At 40.0% G+C, this 16,586-nt stretch overlaps 1 protein-coding gene across 2 annotated transcripts in view; it reads right to left on the bottom strand.

Annotated features, from left to right (window-relative positions):
• LOC137283164 (tyrosine-protein phosphatase non-receptor type 13-like) overlaps positions 1–16,586 on the bottom strand; it is a 313,874-nt gene that overhangs the window by 135,828 nt on the left and 161,460 nt on the right. For both annotated transcript variants that reach the window (XM_067814606.1, XM_067814607.1), the window contains 4 exons: positions 14,553–15,026; positions 14,096–14,251; positions 7,249–7,440; positions 1,420–1,554 (listed from right to left, as the gene is read on the bottom strand). In XM_067814606.1, coding sequence (XP_067670707.1) covers positions 1,420–1,554; positions 7,249–7,440; positions 14,096–14,251; positions 14,553–15,026 — 957 coding nt within the window. The remainder of the gene's footprint in view (positions 1–1,419; positions 1,555–7,248; positions 7,441–14,095; positions 14,252–14,552; positions 15,027–16,586) is intronic.

Below are 16,586 nucleotides of genomic sequence, written 5' to 3'. Positions count from 1 at the left end.
TGTTTCACATCTCCCATACACTAGGTGCCTATTGCACAGCAGGGGTCAATATTACAGTTGTCAGCAGTGAAGTTTTTCTTTATAGGCATCTGTTTCACATCTCCCATACACTAGGCGCCTAGTTAAATCCAGAATGTCAAGCTGGATTCCGGTCAGGTTATTCAACTGTTGACAAAGTTTTCACCCTGCAGGCTTTAATTCAAAAAAGTCTAAGGGTCGATTTTATTGTTTAAATGTTGATTTTCATAAAGCGTTTGATTGTGTAAATAGAGATTTATTATGGTATTTCTTTCTTGAAACAACATTCGGGGTAAAATGCTTTCAATAGTGCACGATATGTACACTAAATCTATATCAGCTGTAAAACTATCGAAATCTAGTATTTCAGAATGTTTTAACTCCTTGAGTACGCCAAGGATGTATACTCAGTCCAATACTATTCAGTATGTTTGTAAAACAACTTGAAGAGGATCTTACATTGTCGGGCAAAAGAGGTATTTTTGTTAGAGTACATGTTTTAGAACTCTTTTTACTATTCTATGCTGATGATTTATGTCTATTCTCTGACAGTATTATAGGTCTACAAAGAAAGATTACCATTGCATCAAAATTTTGCACAAAAAGAGTCCAGAGAGACTGGAATCGAGTCGTCTAGCGATGAATCCAGGTTTACCCCCAGATTCGCGGACGGCAGGCATAGAACCTGGAGACAACATTAGGAATGGTATGCCCAATGTTGTGTATAGGAAATCGACAGATTCGGGGAGCGGAAGTTGCATGGTGTGGGATGCTTTCTGTGGGAACATCGGTGTTCCTGACTTTTGGTCATCCATGGAAACCTCACAGCTGCTGCTTACCGCAACCAGGTGCTCATCCCTGAACTCGTTCCTTCATGGCGGCTCATGGCCAATGTCTATAGTTCCAGCATGAAGATGCTCGATCGCAATACCGCTGGAATCAATGTCATGGACTGGCCATCAAGGTCCCCTGACCTTAATCCAATAGAGCATGTTTGGGATGCACTTGGGAGAAGGCTTCGCGGTCTTAGGAACCAACCTCAGAATTTGCCTTGCAAGAGCAATGGCAGAGAATCCCCAACCACATGTTCACAAGCATCTGTCAGTCGATGAGGAGACAGTGTTTGGCAGTGGTGAATGAGTGGGGCGGCAATACACAATATTGAACTGAGAAATTTCGAATTTTTATTCTCGTGATTTGACATTCTGTAAACCTGTGTTTTTGAAATGGTGGTGTAGCCTAATGGAACTGATTGTGGCACTGTCAGTGTATCGAGTACATCGCACAGATCTCAGCAATGAAATAATAACAATTTAACCATCTTTTGACTCAGTATATTTGTGAAGTGAGAACGACAGACAATAACTACTATAAGCTGCATTGTGTAAAGTTTGTTCTCACCTCTGAACCTCCTCCATATTGGTGTGACAGGCCATCAGGCTCCCTCTGGCCAGGTTCCACTATCTCCGTGGCAGCACTCTCTGGGTGGCTCTCATCAAGGCTATCTTCTGAGATCAATGCAGTCTTGATGCAGGACTTCATCAAAAAACAAAGTTGAAGTTATACACCTACTAACAATAAATGCCTTTTAGAAGGTGGTCAAATGTAACAAATGTTATATTTAAGGTTAAAAATTCGTTAAATTGCACTTTTTTTAGTTAAAATTCAGATTTCAAAACAAGCACACAATTTGGTTACCTGTCCCAATATGCCACAGTGTCACATACAAAATTAAGTCCATCAACCAGTGGTCTAGATCATGTGCTTGTGTACCACAGGGTTAGGGTTAGGGTTAGGGTTAGGGTTTGACAGTGTCACAGCTTGAATGGCATGAATATACATATTCCTAAAGAAAGTGGTTGGTGGTCTGCTGTGAATACACATAGTCATGTAGAAAGCGGTCAGCTTTAAATACACATAGTCATGTAGAAAGTGGTCGGTGGTCAGCTACACATACATAATCATGATCATGTAGAAAGTGGTCAGCTAGGAATACACAGTCATGTAGAAAGTGGTCAGCTAGGAATACACAGTCATGTAGAAAATGGTCAGCTAGGAATACACAGTCTTGTAGAAAGTGGTCAGCTAGGAATACACAGTCATGTAGAAAGTGGTCAGCTAGGAATACAAGGTCATGCAGAAAGTGGTCAGCTAGGAATACACAGTCATGTAGAAAGTGGTCAGTTATGAATACACAGTCATGTAGAAAGTGGTCAGCTAGGAATACACAGTCATGTAGAATGTGGTCAGCTAGGAATACACAGTCATGATCATGTAGAAAGTGGTCAGCTAGGAATACACAGTCATGTAGAAAGTGGTCAGCTAGGAAAACCCAGTCATGTAGAAAGTGGTCAGCTATGAATACACAGTCATGTAGAAAGTGGTCAGCTAGGAATACACAGTCATGTAGAAAGTGGTCAGCTAGGAATACACAGTCATGTAGAAAGTGGTCAGCTAGGAATACACAGTCATGTAGAAAGTGGTCAGCTAGGAATACAAGGTCATGCAGAAAGTGGTCAGCTATGAATACACAGTCATGCAGAAAGTGGTCAGCTATGAATACAAGGTCATGTAGAAAGTGGTCAGCTATGAATACAAGGTCATGTAGAAAGTGGTCAGCTATGAATACACAGTCATGTAGAAAGTGGTCAGCTATGAATACACAGTCATGTAGAAAGTGGTCAGCTAGGAATACACAGTCATGTAGAAAGTGGTCAGCTAGGAATACACAGTCATGTAGAAAGTGGTCAGCTACGAATGCACAGTCATGTAGAAAGTAGCCAGCTAGGAATACAAGGTCATGTAGAAAGTGGTCAGCTATGAATACACAGTCATGTAGAAAGTGGTCAGCTATGAATACAAGGTCATGTAGGAAGTGGTCAGCTATGAATACACAGTCATGTAGAAAGTGGTCAGCTAGGAATACACAGTCATGTAGAAAGTGGTCAGCTACGAATACACAGTCATGTAGAAAGTGGTCAGCTAGGAATACACAGTCATGTAGAAAGTGGTCAGCTAGGAATACACAGTCATGATCATGTAGAAAGTGGTCAGTTATGAATACACAGTCATGTAGAAAGTGGTCAGCTAGGAATACACAGTCATGTAGAATGTGGTCAGCTAGGAATACACAGTCATGTAGAAAGTGGTCAGCTAGGAAGACACAGTCATGTAGAAAGTGGTCAGCTAGGAATACAAGGTCATGTAGAATGTGGTCAGCTAGGAATACACAGTCATGTAGAAAGTGGTCAGCTAGGAATACACAGTCATGTAGAAAGTGGTCAGCTAGGAATGCACAGTCATGTAGAAAGTGGTCAGCTATGAATACACAGTCATGTAGAAAGTGGTCAGCTACGAATACACAGTCACGTAGAAAGTGGTCAGCTACGAATACAGTCATGTAGAAAGTGGTCAGCTAGGAATACACAGTCATGTAGAAAGTGGTCAGCTAGGAATACACAGTCATGTAGAAAGTGGTCAGCTACGAATACACAGTCATGTAGAAAGTGGTCAGCTACGAATACACAGTCATGTAGAAAGTGGTCAGCTAGGAATACACAGTCATGATCATGTAGAAAGTGGTCAGTTATGAATACACAGTCATGTAGAAAGTGGTCAGCTAGGAATACACAGTCATGTAGAATGTGGTCAGCTAGGAATACACAGTCATGTAGAATGTGGTCAGCTAGGAATACACAGTCATGTAGAAAGTGGTCAGCTAGGAATACACAGTCATGTAGAAAGTGGTCAGCTATGAATACACAGTCATGTAGAAAGTGGTCAGCTATGAATACAAGGTCATGTAGGAAGTGGTCAGCTAGGAATACACAGTCATGTAGAAAGTGGTCAGCCATGAATACACAGTCATGTAGAAAGTGGTCAGCTATGAATACACAGTCATGTAGAAAGTGGTCAGCTATGAATACAAGGTCATGTAGGAAGTGGTCAGCTAGGAATACACAGTCATGTAGAAAGTGGTCAGCCATGAATACACAATCATGATCATGTAGAAAGTGGTCAGTTATGAATACACAGTCATGTAGAAAGTGGTCAGCTAGGAATACACAGTCATGTAGAAAGTGGTCAGCTAGGAATACACAATCATGATCATGTAGAAAGTGGTCAGTTATGAAGACACAGTCATGTAGAAAGTGGTCAGCTAGGAATACACAGTCATGTAGAAAGTGGTCAGCTTGAAAACACATGATCATGTAGAAAGTGGTCAGTTATGAAGACACAGTCATGTAGAAAGTGGTCAGCTAGGAATACACAGTCATGTAAAAAGTGGTCAGCTTGAAAACACATGATCATGTAGAAAGTGGTCAGTTATGAATGCACAGTCATGTAGAAAGTGGTCAGTTATGAATACACAGTCATGTAGAAAGTGGTCAGCTAGAAATACACTGTCATGTAGAAAGTGGTCAGCTAGAAATACACAGTCATGTAGAAAGTGGTCAGCTATGAATACACAGTCACGTAGAAAGTGGTCAGCTATGAATACACAATCATGATCATGTAGAAAGTGGTCAGCTTGAAAACACATGATCATGTAGAAAGTAGGCGGGGTGAGGCGGGGCGGGGTGAGGCGAGGCGAGGAGAGGTAAAAGGTGAGGTCTTACCATTATACTTATGAATATTTCACTCATATCAAGATGTGCATGCGTGTGTATGTTTGACTGCTTGTACTAGGTCAGACGTAAGGTAGTTTTGTACTGCTGGCCCACTCAGATACAATGCCGCAAGCATAAATACACATTATACTGACTCCAAGCTGACTAGTCCTTGTTGTGCACATTAAAGCTAAGCAACAGGCAGAGACCAACATCATGACATCTCTAACGGACATGTATACCCATTACTGACTGTGAATTTCATTTGGACTATTCTCTCACCTACTTAGCATGGTTAGCAAGGTTGTCTCCTTAGAAAAGGTTAAACTGTGCATTTGTTATCCTATTGTGGAATGATTTTCTGCAATATTAATAAGGTCTCATAAACAAAAATATCACTTGTTGATTCTTATATCTAACTTCAAGTTAATCACAGTGACTTTTGCATCTGAGCATATTAACAGATTACTCCAAGACTCACATTGACAGCACAAGCCAATATCTAAAGAAATGGGTGTTTTTACAGGTTGAGGCCATGTTATGACAAACTGTGTGCACTGGAAACAGTTTGTTGACCACATTGTGAAATGTGTTTGGGTGGATTGTCATTGGTACCCTAGTCAAGCTCCCTGGGATTTTTAAAAGTAGTGATTACTTCTTTCTTTCAGTTTAAACAAGTGTACAATATTTTTATCTCAGAAAGGCGAACTGCTAATCTTCAATACAGTTATAACTATACACACTGTAACAATCGTTTCAGATTACATTTTCTCAACTCCACAAATGGTACTAGAATCTGTACTTTACTGAGAAAAGTGTGATCCCTAACACATGACCACTTTCCAAATGGTATTCTGTGTAATCATGACTATAAACGATGAAACTTGATGGTGGGTAATCATCAGTAAAGGAGACAACTCTCAACACACATCACTGTATTGAGTAATCATAACTACAAACAATGCACTGACACTGGTTAATCATCAAAAAGGGAGACTACTCATAACACACATCACAGTGTTGAGTAATCATAACTACAAACAATGCACTGACACTGGTTAATCATCAGAAAGGGAGGCTACTCATAATACACATCACAGTGTTGAGTAATCATAACTACAAACAATGCACTGACACTGGTTAATCATCAGAAAGGGAGGCTACTCATAATACACATCACAGTGTTGAGTAATCATAACTACAAACAATGCACTGACACTGGTTAATCATCAGAAAGGGAGGCTACTCATAATACACATCACAGTGTTGAGTAATCATAACTACAAACAATGCACTGACACTGGTTAATCATCAGAAAGGGAGGCTACTCATAATACACATCACAGTGTTGAGTAATCATAACTACAAACAATGCACTGACACTGGTTAATCATCAGAAAGGGAGGCAACTCATAATACACATCACAGTGTTGAGTAATCATAACTACAAACAATGCACTGACACTGGTTAATCATCAGAAAGGGAGATAACTCTCAACACACATCACAGTGTTGAGTAATCATAACTACAAACAATGCACTGACACTGGTTAATCATCAGAAAGGGAGGCAACTCATAATACACATCACAGTGTTGAGTAATCATAACTACAAACAATGCACTGACACTGGTTAATCATCAGAAAGGGAGGCTACTCATAATACACATCACAGTGTTGAGTAATCATAACTACAAACAATGCACTGACACTGGTTAATCATCAGAAAGGGAGGCTACTCATAATACACATCACAGTGTTGAGTAATCATAACTACAAACAATGCACTGACACTGGTTAATCATCAGAAAGGGAGGCTACTCATAATACACATCACAGTGTTGAGTAATCATAACTACAAACAATGCACTGACACTGGCTAATCATCAGAAAGGGAGATAACTCTCAACACACATCACAGTGTTGAGTAATCATAACTACAAACAATGCACTGACACTGGTTAATCATCAGAAAGGGAGATAACTCTCAACACACATCACAGTGTTGAGTAATCATAACTACAAACAATGCACTGACACTGGTTAATCATCAGAAAGGGAGATAACTCTCAACACACATCACAGTGTTGAGTAATCATAACTACAAACAATGCACTGACACTGGTTAATCATCAGAAAGGGAGATAACTCTCAACACACATCACAGTGTTGAGTAATCATAACTACAAACAATGCACTGACACTGGCTAATCATCAGAAAGGGAGGCAACTCCCAACACAGATTTTAAGAAAGTTTAATTAAAAGAACAGTGACCAAAGTAATAGCTGACAATGATGAAACAGATTCAGCTAAATGATAAACTTGCTGTTCAAGTCTGCCCAGGCATCATCTGAAGTTGTCATGTTTCCTTTTCATAGTTTATCAGAAATGGACCTAAAGTTGGGTTAAATACAGTCGGTGACAACACAATTTGTGGGCTGTACTTTCGCACTGCACCATTAAAATATGATGTTGTGGCATTCTGGTATACCGAGTTCTCTTGGTGATCAAATTTAAGACTCTAATTCATACACTTGCTACAAATTGAACTCGCTGCTTCCTCATCCAACACTAAAAACTGTTACAGCACAAAACGACAAAATGGGAACTCCTTCATTACCTGCGACTCAACGGAGCTTTGCTCATCACTTGTATCTGTTTGACCTTCACCTTGACTGCTACTGACATGTATCGGTAGGAAGTCATCATCACTGACATCTCTTTGGACAGTAATAGAAACGACTTGAGGAGCCTTCCTCAGATACATCACAGCCTCGAAATGACTCATGCCAGTCACGTCCTGACTGTTCACCTGTATGTGGTACATTGCCAATCTAAAACTGACCAGTCCATGCAGATGTTTTCATTCACATGACAACATCTTCAATGATAAACACTTCAAGAATACTACTTCTAACACTTGTTTGCCTTATTTCCACAAACTTGTTTCGGATCTGCACATTGATCTTGAATAAACATTTTGTTAAAAGACTATAACTATTCTTAGGGCATCTTAAGCACTCTGGCATTCCTGTTGGATTCCATTTGGATGGGCCTCTCCTTCAGGTATCACAGGTAATGTTCTAATAATTATATTAGTGGTGTTGATAATATTCCAAATTCTAATGAATATGTTCCTTTAACAATTGATTGCCGAATTCGACATCATGTTTGGTGGGCCTAGAGTTCCCGTACTTGTCAGGAAGACAACCATACAATGCAAAAATCCCCATGTAATATGATAACATGACGAGACCTTTGTTTAGTTAATGTGACTACACTCGAGAATGTATATTGCTGCTTCTGGACTATATCATCAGTGATTAATATAAATCATGCGGCAATATGAACGTCTCACTTCTAATACCACCGTAAGTTTAGATGTGTACATCCAGATAAAGATGACTAGTCAAGCGACATTCCATGATTGCATTGTGAGAAAGTAAACACTGCATGCATGACCATGTCTCAGCACATGACAAACTCATCAATGAACCCTAAGTGCTTGTAAACATGTCCCACTCTCCTGGTCTGTACATCCAACTAGCCTCTGTATGCTACCTAAGGTCACTGGCCTCCACATGTAATACCTTGTCATCACATTGCTCCTGTTCTTCAATTCTACCTATCACCCAGCTTGCATACACATGTCCCACTCTCCTGCTCTGTACATCCAACTGGCCTCTGTATGCTACCTAATGTCACTGGCCTCCACATGTAATACCTTGTCATCACATTGCTCCTGTTCTTCAATTCTACCTATCACCCAGCTTGCACACACATGTCCCACTCTCCTGCTCTGTACACCCCACTGGCCTCTGTATGCTACCTAATGTCACTGGCCTCCACATGTAATACCTTGTCATCACATTGCTCCTGTTCTTCAATTCTACCTATCACCCAGCTTGCATACACATGTCCCACTCTCCTGCTCTGTACATCCAACTGGCCTCTGTATGCTACCTAATGTCACTGGCCTCCACATGTAATACCTTGTCATCACATTGCTCCTGTTCTTCAATTCTACCGATCACCCAGCTTGCATACACATGTCCCACTCTCCTGCTCTGTACACCCCACTGGCCTCTGTATGCTACCTAATGTCACTGGCCTCCACATGTAATACCCTGTCATCACATTGCTCCTGTTCTTCTATACTACCTATCAACCAAACCTAAGAACCTGTATAAACATGTACATACTTTCCTGCCCTGTATATCCCATTGGCTTCTGTATGCAGTCTATTAATATTGTTACTGTTATTGTTACATGTAAATACTGTGCTGCCCATTTAAAGGGGCACTGATGCGGAGCAAATAATGTCTCTCACCAACGGTCTAATTGCAAAACCAAGCAGCAAATTGGTCAGCGACTGGGTTCCTGTCCACATTGCCAGAATTTCTTCACCCTAAAAACTGAGGAGGCCGGATGCCCATCACATGCCGTTATTTAAAAATGTCCATGGTATTCCTTATCTGATTGTAACAAAATATCCCAGCAGTGTAGTATTTTCCTGATGCCTGGATGGTATAGTGACTGATCCAATTTGATCCTATTTCTGTATTTTTTACCTCGATATTTAATCATGTCATATGAAAATATGATGTCTACATACACGTAGCAAGCCATTTGTTTCATGTAAGTCCGAAAGATTGCAAAGCTTTATATTTAGATAGTTTTGAGGGTTGGCCCAGCTGTGATAGCAAACATCATACGGAAATTTTGGCAGCTACGACCCAGATTTATTATCTATGATAATAAAACACACACATTTGATTTATCTGAATTCGTAAACTAATAACAACATCTTTGCCATTGGTAGAGAAATCTGAAAATTTTCTTAGTTAAAAAAACCTGATTTAACCCATTTACCCAAGTATACAGCAAATACACATGTGCATTTCTTATGTAACAATGAAGTTCCGTTTGCATCCTCAAAACAGTAACTCGGCCATATGAATTTATAATGGGTATAAATAGTGGTAACACCACTAAAATTACTCGACATAGGTTCCCATTTGGCATTTCTCCTGTCTGGGGTAAATACTCAACATTATAAATTAAGGTCTATAGTAACAAATGTACTGAATGTTAAGTAATATGTGCATGTAAGTGGCACAAGAGGGTTTATCAGCTGAGTTACAAAAACAAACATCGATCAAAGGATTAACTGATAACACACAGATCGATTAATTACTTCCAGAGCAGATTTGTCAAAAAGGCAGTCTTTATGAGTGTAGATTTACGTAATCTATACTGAATACACCCTGTTGTAAAGTATGAGTGTAAAAACAACATCCTTCCAACAAAGAATTAACCATCACTTCCTTGATTGATTGTTGCTCATTTTTGGCTAACTAATGGTGGACATCATACAGTTAGTTGCCAGGTGTGCTTTCCTGGGTGACCAGTGAGATTATGTATACACACCAGTGTGAAAAATTCTCAAATGATGTGTCACTCTTTCACATATTAGACTGTTGAAAGACACAAGACATAGAGCAGGATTATTTACCAGCATTCTTTTATGTGGATATTGATGTATACATTCCTGAACGAGGTAATAGCCTGACGTTGTTGCTGTAACTTTCGTTTGTCTTTAATTTAATATTTGCATTTTGTTTTAATTTATTTCTTGTAGCATTCAGCAGAATCTGTATTACAGAAAACATGCACTAGGTCGCGAATAGGGTGTGTGTGAAATATGATTCAAGTTGGCAATCTATACAATGTTTAGATATTAAAATCATGTAAGAAACTCACTCTTAAGTATAAGCAGACCGTGTGGGTTTTTTTATTAACTTTCAAAATGCATACAAATTTGACAAGGAACTAATTAGGTTTATAAGACAAAATATAAAGATGTACACTGACTTCGATATTTTTCAGTCCTACCACTGGCAGATGAATAAACTTCAAGTTGTTTGTTTTCATAATAATGAAGTAAAATGACTTCATCTTTGTTGATCAGTCTACACATATACTGTCAGTTGCACATGTGGGTGGTGCATCAGAGATCACAAACCAGTCTCGAAGTCTGGGATATCACCTGGGTACTCACAAGAGAAAAACAATAACAACAGAAACCACCAGTCCACAGAAATTGCTCCACATCAGTGCCCCTTTAAGTTCCTGTTGTTTTTGTTAATTATTTACTGTATATATATATATATATATATATGTACCATCATGTCTTATCTGCTCCATACTTGACAGTGATACAAGAAGCTGTGTGGAAAAGTTGCTTCATATGATTAAAGAAGTTGTTCCTTCCACAAGTTGACTAACACTGGTGTATCATGCCATCCTGACTATAGTCCCATGTATGACAATGGAATTCTTCCATCATGTGATGTCCTTCAACACTATATTCATGTGCACTATGACAGTCTATGCTGATTCATCTTTTAAAGAGTCATCTAAGTTCCCATTTGGAGACAGCAATTTGTGTTGAGACACCTATGAATGTCCCTTGTCTGATGTACTGTATGGATCACCATCTCAGATATTTCCGGATGAGGATCCTTGGATCAACAATCATTCTGAGGTCTGTTGAATTCTTTTGGGGGACCTCCAGTACCAGAGAGAAGAACCCTAGCTCAGGGCCAAAGGGTTCTACATAATGACCAAAACCCAGCTATATTCCAGTTCTCTACATCAGCTGACAACATGGCTGCCCACTTAACACAATAATGCAGGGAATGCTGGCATTTGTGTCCAATAATCATTGCATAGAGTCCTTGCTTCAGCTGACCCAAAAATATATGAAAATTGATTTACTGGATTTATTTTGCCTTGCTGGAAAAAACTCTTCCATATGTTCTGAATGAAGGCTTGGTTGTGTTCTCGTAGATCGACAACCACTAGAACTACTTTTGCACCTGTTTCCTCTGGGAAACTGAGGTTGTGACTACAGGATGTTTCCCATCTCAGGGATACACTTGGTGCAGCTGGTGATGCGGTCTCAAAGTACTGTTGGCAATAAGGAAAAACAAACTTTTTCCCCCCCATGTTTGTCTACAATTTATGTAGTTCATATGTGAAAGTGTGAAATATCGGCCTAAATACAGTCTTGGTGGTAGGGAGATAGGTAACATAAAAAAGAGCCTTACCGAGGAGAGATTAGTGCAAAAATGAGCAATGCATCTCCTTTAAAACAGACCATTGCTTTCTGCAAATTGGTGTGAGATAAAATTGCATTACAAAGGACACTTTTAAATGTTCTTTTTGAAATTACACTTAGCTTCACTATAAATGATAAATGATGCAAAAAAATAATAAGTTTACTTCTGAAACCATTAAGGATGCAACTACCACTATCACCATCACCATATAAACAAACAAACAAACAAGAGGGATTGTCTCAAAAGCAAAACCAGGACGGGTGTTGCAGATGGTGGTTGGGGTTAAGGTGGGGAGAGATAAGTTAAGAAAATCATTTGGGGAAGTAAATAGCATGTCATGGCAAAAGAGCAGTTCACGTTCAATGTCTCTCTTCTGCACAAAGTGCCTGTAGACATTAGCAATCAGTGTATCCGCAACAAAAACCATACTTGTGATTGCACACAACAGTATGAAATATAGTGATAGTGATACTCCATGGTAGCGAGCTACATCCTTAATAGTTTTTTTGTGTTAAGTTATTATTTTTTATGTCAGCTATCCTTTATAATGAAGCCAGGTCTTAATGCAGAATGGCCATTTAGAAAGTTCCATTATAATACATTATCCTTGCACACTGTTTCTGCATAAAGCTTTGGTCTGTTCGAAATAAGTTGCTTCAGACTTGCTCATTGGTTGTTTCTGGACTACTCTCTTCTCAGTAGTGTTTTTTTCATTGTGAAGCTTCTCTTTTGCAGGAATCATACTGAGAATGACGCTGAATGATCATGTTGAGAGACTATCATCAATCTTAACTCAAATATGTTTTTTGACATAAACAAACCAAAACAGTGTAAACATGCTTTGACTGGTGAATCAACTTTTTCCATCCAGCCTTATGCTTTTTAAGGACAGAAATCCATGAAATAAGAAGTAGAATTGGTCAGGCCATAACAGCTATTTCACATTTTCACATATAAACAACAAAACTTGTCATTTTCTATTGCTGATGGTACTTCAGGTGACTTTATTTGGTGAGCTTAATTGATGAACCAGGTGTGAAAGGGTCATGTTGATCTAACTGGAAGGAAAGGAATACAGCATAGCAACACATTCCAACCATTCATCTGGGGAGCTTGTGGCCACATCAGCTTATGAAAAGTTGGCCAAATTTTTAATGCCTGAAGGGGAGGCCAAGATATACTAGCAAGTAAATGTAAGCCCCAGGAAAAGTTATGAGGTTTACGCATTTACATTAGCGGAAATAATTCCCATGGACAGTGCTTGTGTATACCACTAATAAGAATGCGAACACAAGATTTAAATGCTGTATTCAAGTAAAACCTGTGGATCGAAAACATGTTTCAGGAAATAAGGCAATGAAATACTAGAGGGGAGTATTCTTAACAAGTATGTAGGCAATAAATATTCACAAAATAATCAAATATCACATGAGAAGCTTCATATGATGACTATCAAATATATACTATCATAAACACTCAGAAGATGACATATCCCCCCGGACTCCACATATTTAAAAGGCCAAATCATCTGACAGTTACTTGATGCTTTTAACACTAAGTTTGAATCGTTTCCATGGAAGTCATGAAAAATATAAATGCCATATATCTGTAAACAGCAAAAGGCACCACTAAAGATCTGTCTCATATATCTGCCAAGATTTGCTGACAGATATTAATTAGTTTTCAAGTTGTGCTCCGGAAATGAAGCCCATCCCTCCATTTTGAGATTGAGTCAGAATTGTTTCCATGGAAACCCAGAAAATGATAAATCACAAAAATCTGTAAATAGCAATAGGCGCCAATTTAAGGTCTGCCTCACATATGTGCCAAGTTTTGCTGAAAGATATTACAAAGTTTTCGAGTTCTGCTCCAGAAACGAAGCTCATCCCTCCATTTTCAGACTAAGTCTGAATCGTAGCCATGGGAAAATGGTAAATCACAAAAATCTATAAATAGCAAAAGGCAGCAATTTGGGGTCTGCCTCACATATCTGCTCCAGAAATGACGCCCACCCGACCATTAGACTAAGACCAAAACGTTCCATGGAAAAACAAAAACAAAATAAAAATGCCCCAAACCTGTAAATAGCACAACCACAGGTTTAGATTATTATATCTATCAATTTTGGTCTAAAAACACTGAACGTTTTTAGAGTTCTGCTACAGAAACAAAATGATTACTGATGGACGGACAGACAGATTGATGGACGGAGGGAGAGACGAGGCGTCGACTTTATCTCCCTATTACACACTGGGTTGATAAAAATGACTATTTGTCCAAACACACACAGACCATCAGTCTCTGCACATGCACGCACACGCACACGCTCAAAGACAGACATACCCTGATGAGTTTATCTCCAACTCTCAGTCTTCCATCAGAAAGTGCTGGGTCTTGTACAATACCCTTGATGTAACAGCCACTTGTTGTGGTGGCACCACCTGCCACTGTGAAACCAAGCCCTCCACCCCAGCGTTTACACAAAGTCACCTCGAACACCTGTCAATATCAAACACTGCCATACTGCTATTGCTATTGCATGAATATTAGTGAACCATTCTTTGTCATATTTCTGCTGAGAAAATTATTGAACTGAGCTTTGTTTCTGTGAATATTATTGAATTGTTTTTATTAGTGTTACAATGTTGCTATGAAAATTAACTTAAATGCCGTGTACATTGCTATATTTATGTACAAGGTAATTTTATATTATTTTAGTTAGAATAGAATCTTATCACAAAAAGATTTCCAACACAAATGGTCTGGCTGCCTCCACTAATGCCTGTCATATGTCACTTACCTGTGTAGGAGTTATCTGCTCCTCTAGTGATACCAGGCTATTATCTACAACTTCACTGACATTTAGAGAGACATGTTTCTCAGCACTGCCTCCTTCACTTATCTCTGTGTCAGATGCTACATGTTCCTGTAGAGTCAGTGACTTCTGAATAAGAACATTCTCCCTGTGTCCTTGCACACCACTCAGATGTGCTGAACCAAATACAGGATGGCAAATCACCTTCTTATCTACATGTCCCATTTTATTGTCTGTTTGTTCCATAATTTGATCACTTTGCTCCACATTTTGATTTGCTTGTGCAACAGGAAGACTGACAGTAGACTCTGAATCACTGTCAGATGCCTGCAAGTGTCTTGAAAATCGAGGCCTTGGTGTGTTCTCTTTGTCATCAGAGTCTGAGTCAAAGAGAGAGTGACCATCCTTGTCATAGTAAACTGGCATCCTCAGCTGGGAGATCAGTGAGTCTTCACTGCCCTGCAACATAAGCACAAAATGCATAACTTTTCTTAGAGGATCAGTGAAGGATCTATTTGAAGGCAAGGTGGAGGACAAGAATCGGGACATAACGAGGAAACAGGTGTGTGTTGTAGGAGGATGGATATAGAGAGGTGGATGAGATGATATATGAGGTTCTGTGAACGCAGATGTCTAGATGGCAGGGTTTGGCTCAAGATGAGAAGACTGGTGGAACCTGTGAGAGGATCACTGATAGAATGAGAGGATCAAGGTGTTTGTGGAGGTGGGTAGGCATGTCAAAATATGGGGATATGTTAGCATGGATTTTCTTGGGGAATGACAGGTAGCTTCGGTAGGAGTAGTATCAAGGGATAATAAGTTGCTTAGGGTTGGAGGAGTTTCTTGGGGAGGATGACAGGATGCAGAGGGATTAAAGGATGCTTGGCGCTGAAGGTGTTTCTTTTGGAAAATGACTTTGGTTGCAGTTGCAGAAGAATCTGGGAAAGGATGACAGGTTGGCTATGGTCAAAGGAAGAATATTGGGGAGAGTAATGTGATGGCCGGAGTTAAAGGAGGGTCTTGGGGAGAGTGATGTGATGGTTGGCATTGAAGGAGGGTCTTGGGGAGAGTGATGTGATGGTTGGAGTTGAAGGAGGGTCTTGGGGAGAGTGATGTGATGGTTGGAGTTAAAGGAGGGTCTAGGGGAGAGTGATGTGATGGTTGGAGTTGAAGGAGTGTCTTAGGGAGAGGGATGGATGGTTGGAGTTGAAGGAGGGTCTTGGGGAGAGTGATGTGATGGTTGGAGTTGAAGGAGGGTCTTGGGGAGAGTGATGTGATGGTTGGAGTTAAAGGAGGGTCTAGGGGTGAGTGATGTGATGGTTGGAGTTAAAGGAAGGTCTTGGGGAGAGGGATGGATGGTTGGAGTTAAAGGAGTGTCTTGGGGAGAGTGATGTGATGGTTGGAGTTAAAGGAAGGTCTTGGGGAGAGTGATGTGATGGTTGGAGTTGAAGGAGTGTCTTAGGGAGAGGGATGGATGGTTGGAGTTAAAGGAGTGTCTTGGGGAGAGTGATGTGATGGTTGGAGTTAAAGGAGGGTCTTGGGGAGAGTGATGTGATGGTTGGAGTTGAAGGAGGGTCTTGGGGAGAGTGATGTGATGGTTGGAGTTAAAGGAGCAGGAGCGTCATGGGGAGTGATGTGATGGTTGGAGTTGAAGGAGTGTCTTGGGGAGAGGGACGGATGGTTGGCATTGAAGGAGGGGCTTGGGGAGTGTAATGTAATGGTTGGAGTTGAAGGAGGGTCATAGGGAATGTGATAAAATGGTTGGGGTTCAAGAATGGTCTTGGGGAGAGGAATGGAAGGGTTGGGCCTTGGGGAAGATGAAGATTTTAGTTTGGGTAAAAGGATGATCAAGTGGTTGGGGCCAGAAGATGACCGTACACAAGTACAGTGTTACACTGTCAAATATCAATCTGTTCACAAGTATACAAAAATAGTCAAACTAATCATGTGTATGAAGTGATACATGTTTACAGACTTTACCTCAGTTTTGCAGCACAGTACAGGTAGCTTCGTAGTACA

The sequence above is a fragment of the Haliotis asinina genome, chromosome 5, assembly GCF_037392515.1.
Source record: "Haliotis asinina isolate JCU_RB_2024 chromosome 5, JCU_Hal_asi_v2, whole genome shotgun sequence".
Classification (NCBI taxonomy): Eukaryota; Metazoa; Mollusca; class Gastropoda; order Lepetellida; family Haliotidae; genus Haliotis; species Haliotis asinina.
Note: the sequence above shows the minus strand (reverse complement) of the source record. Positions and strands in the feature narration are given on the sequence as shown.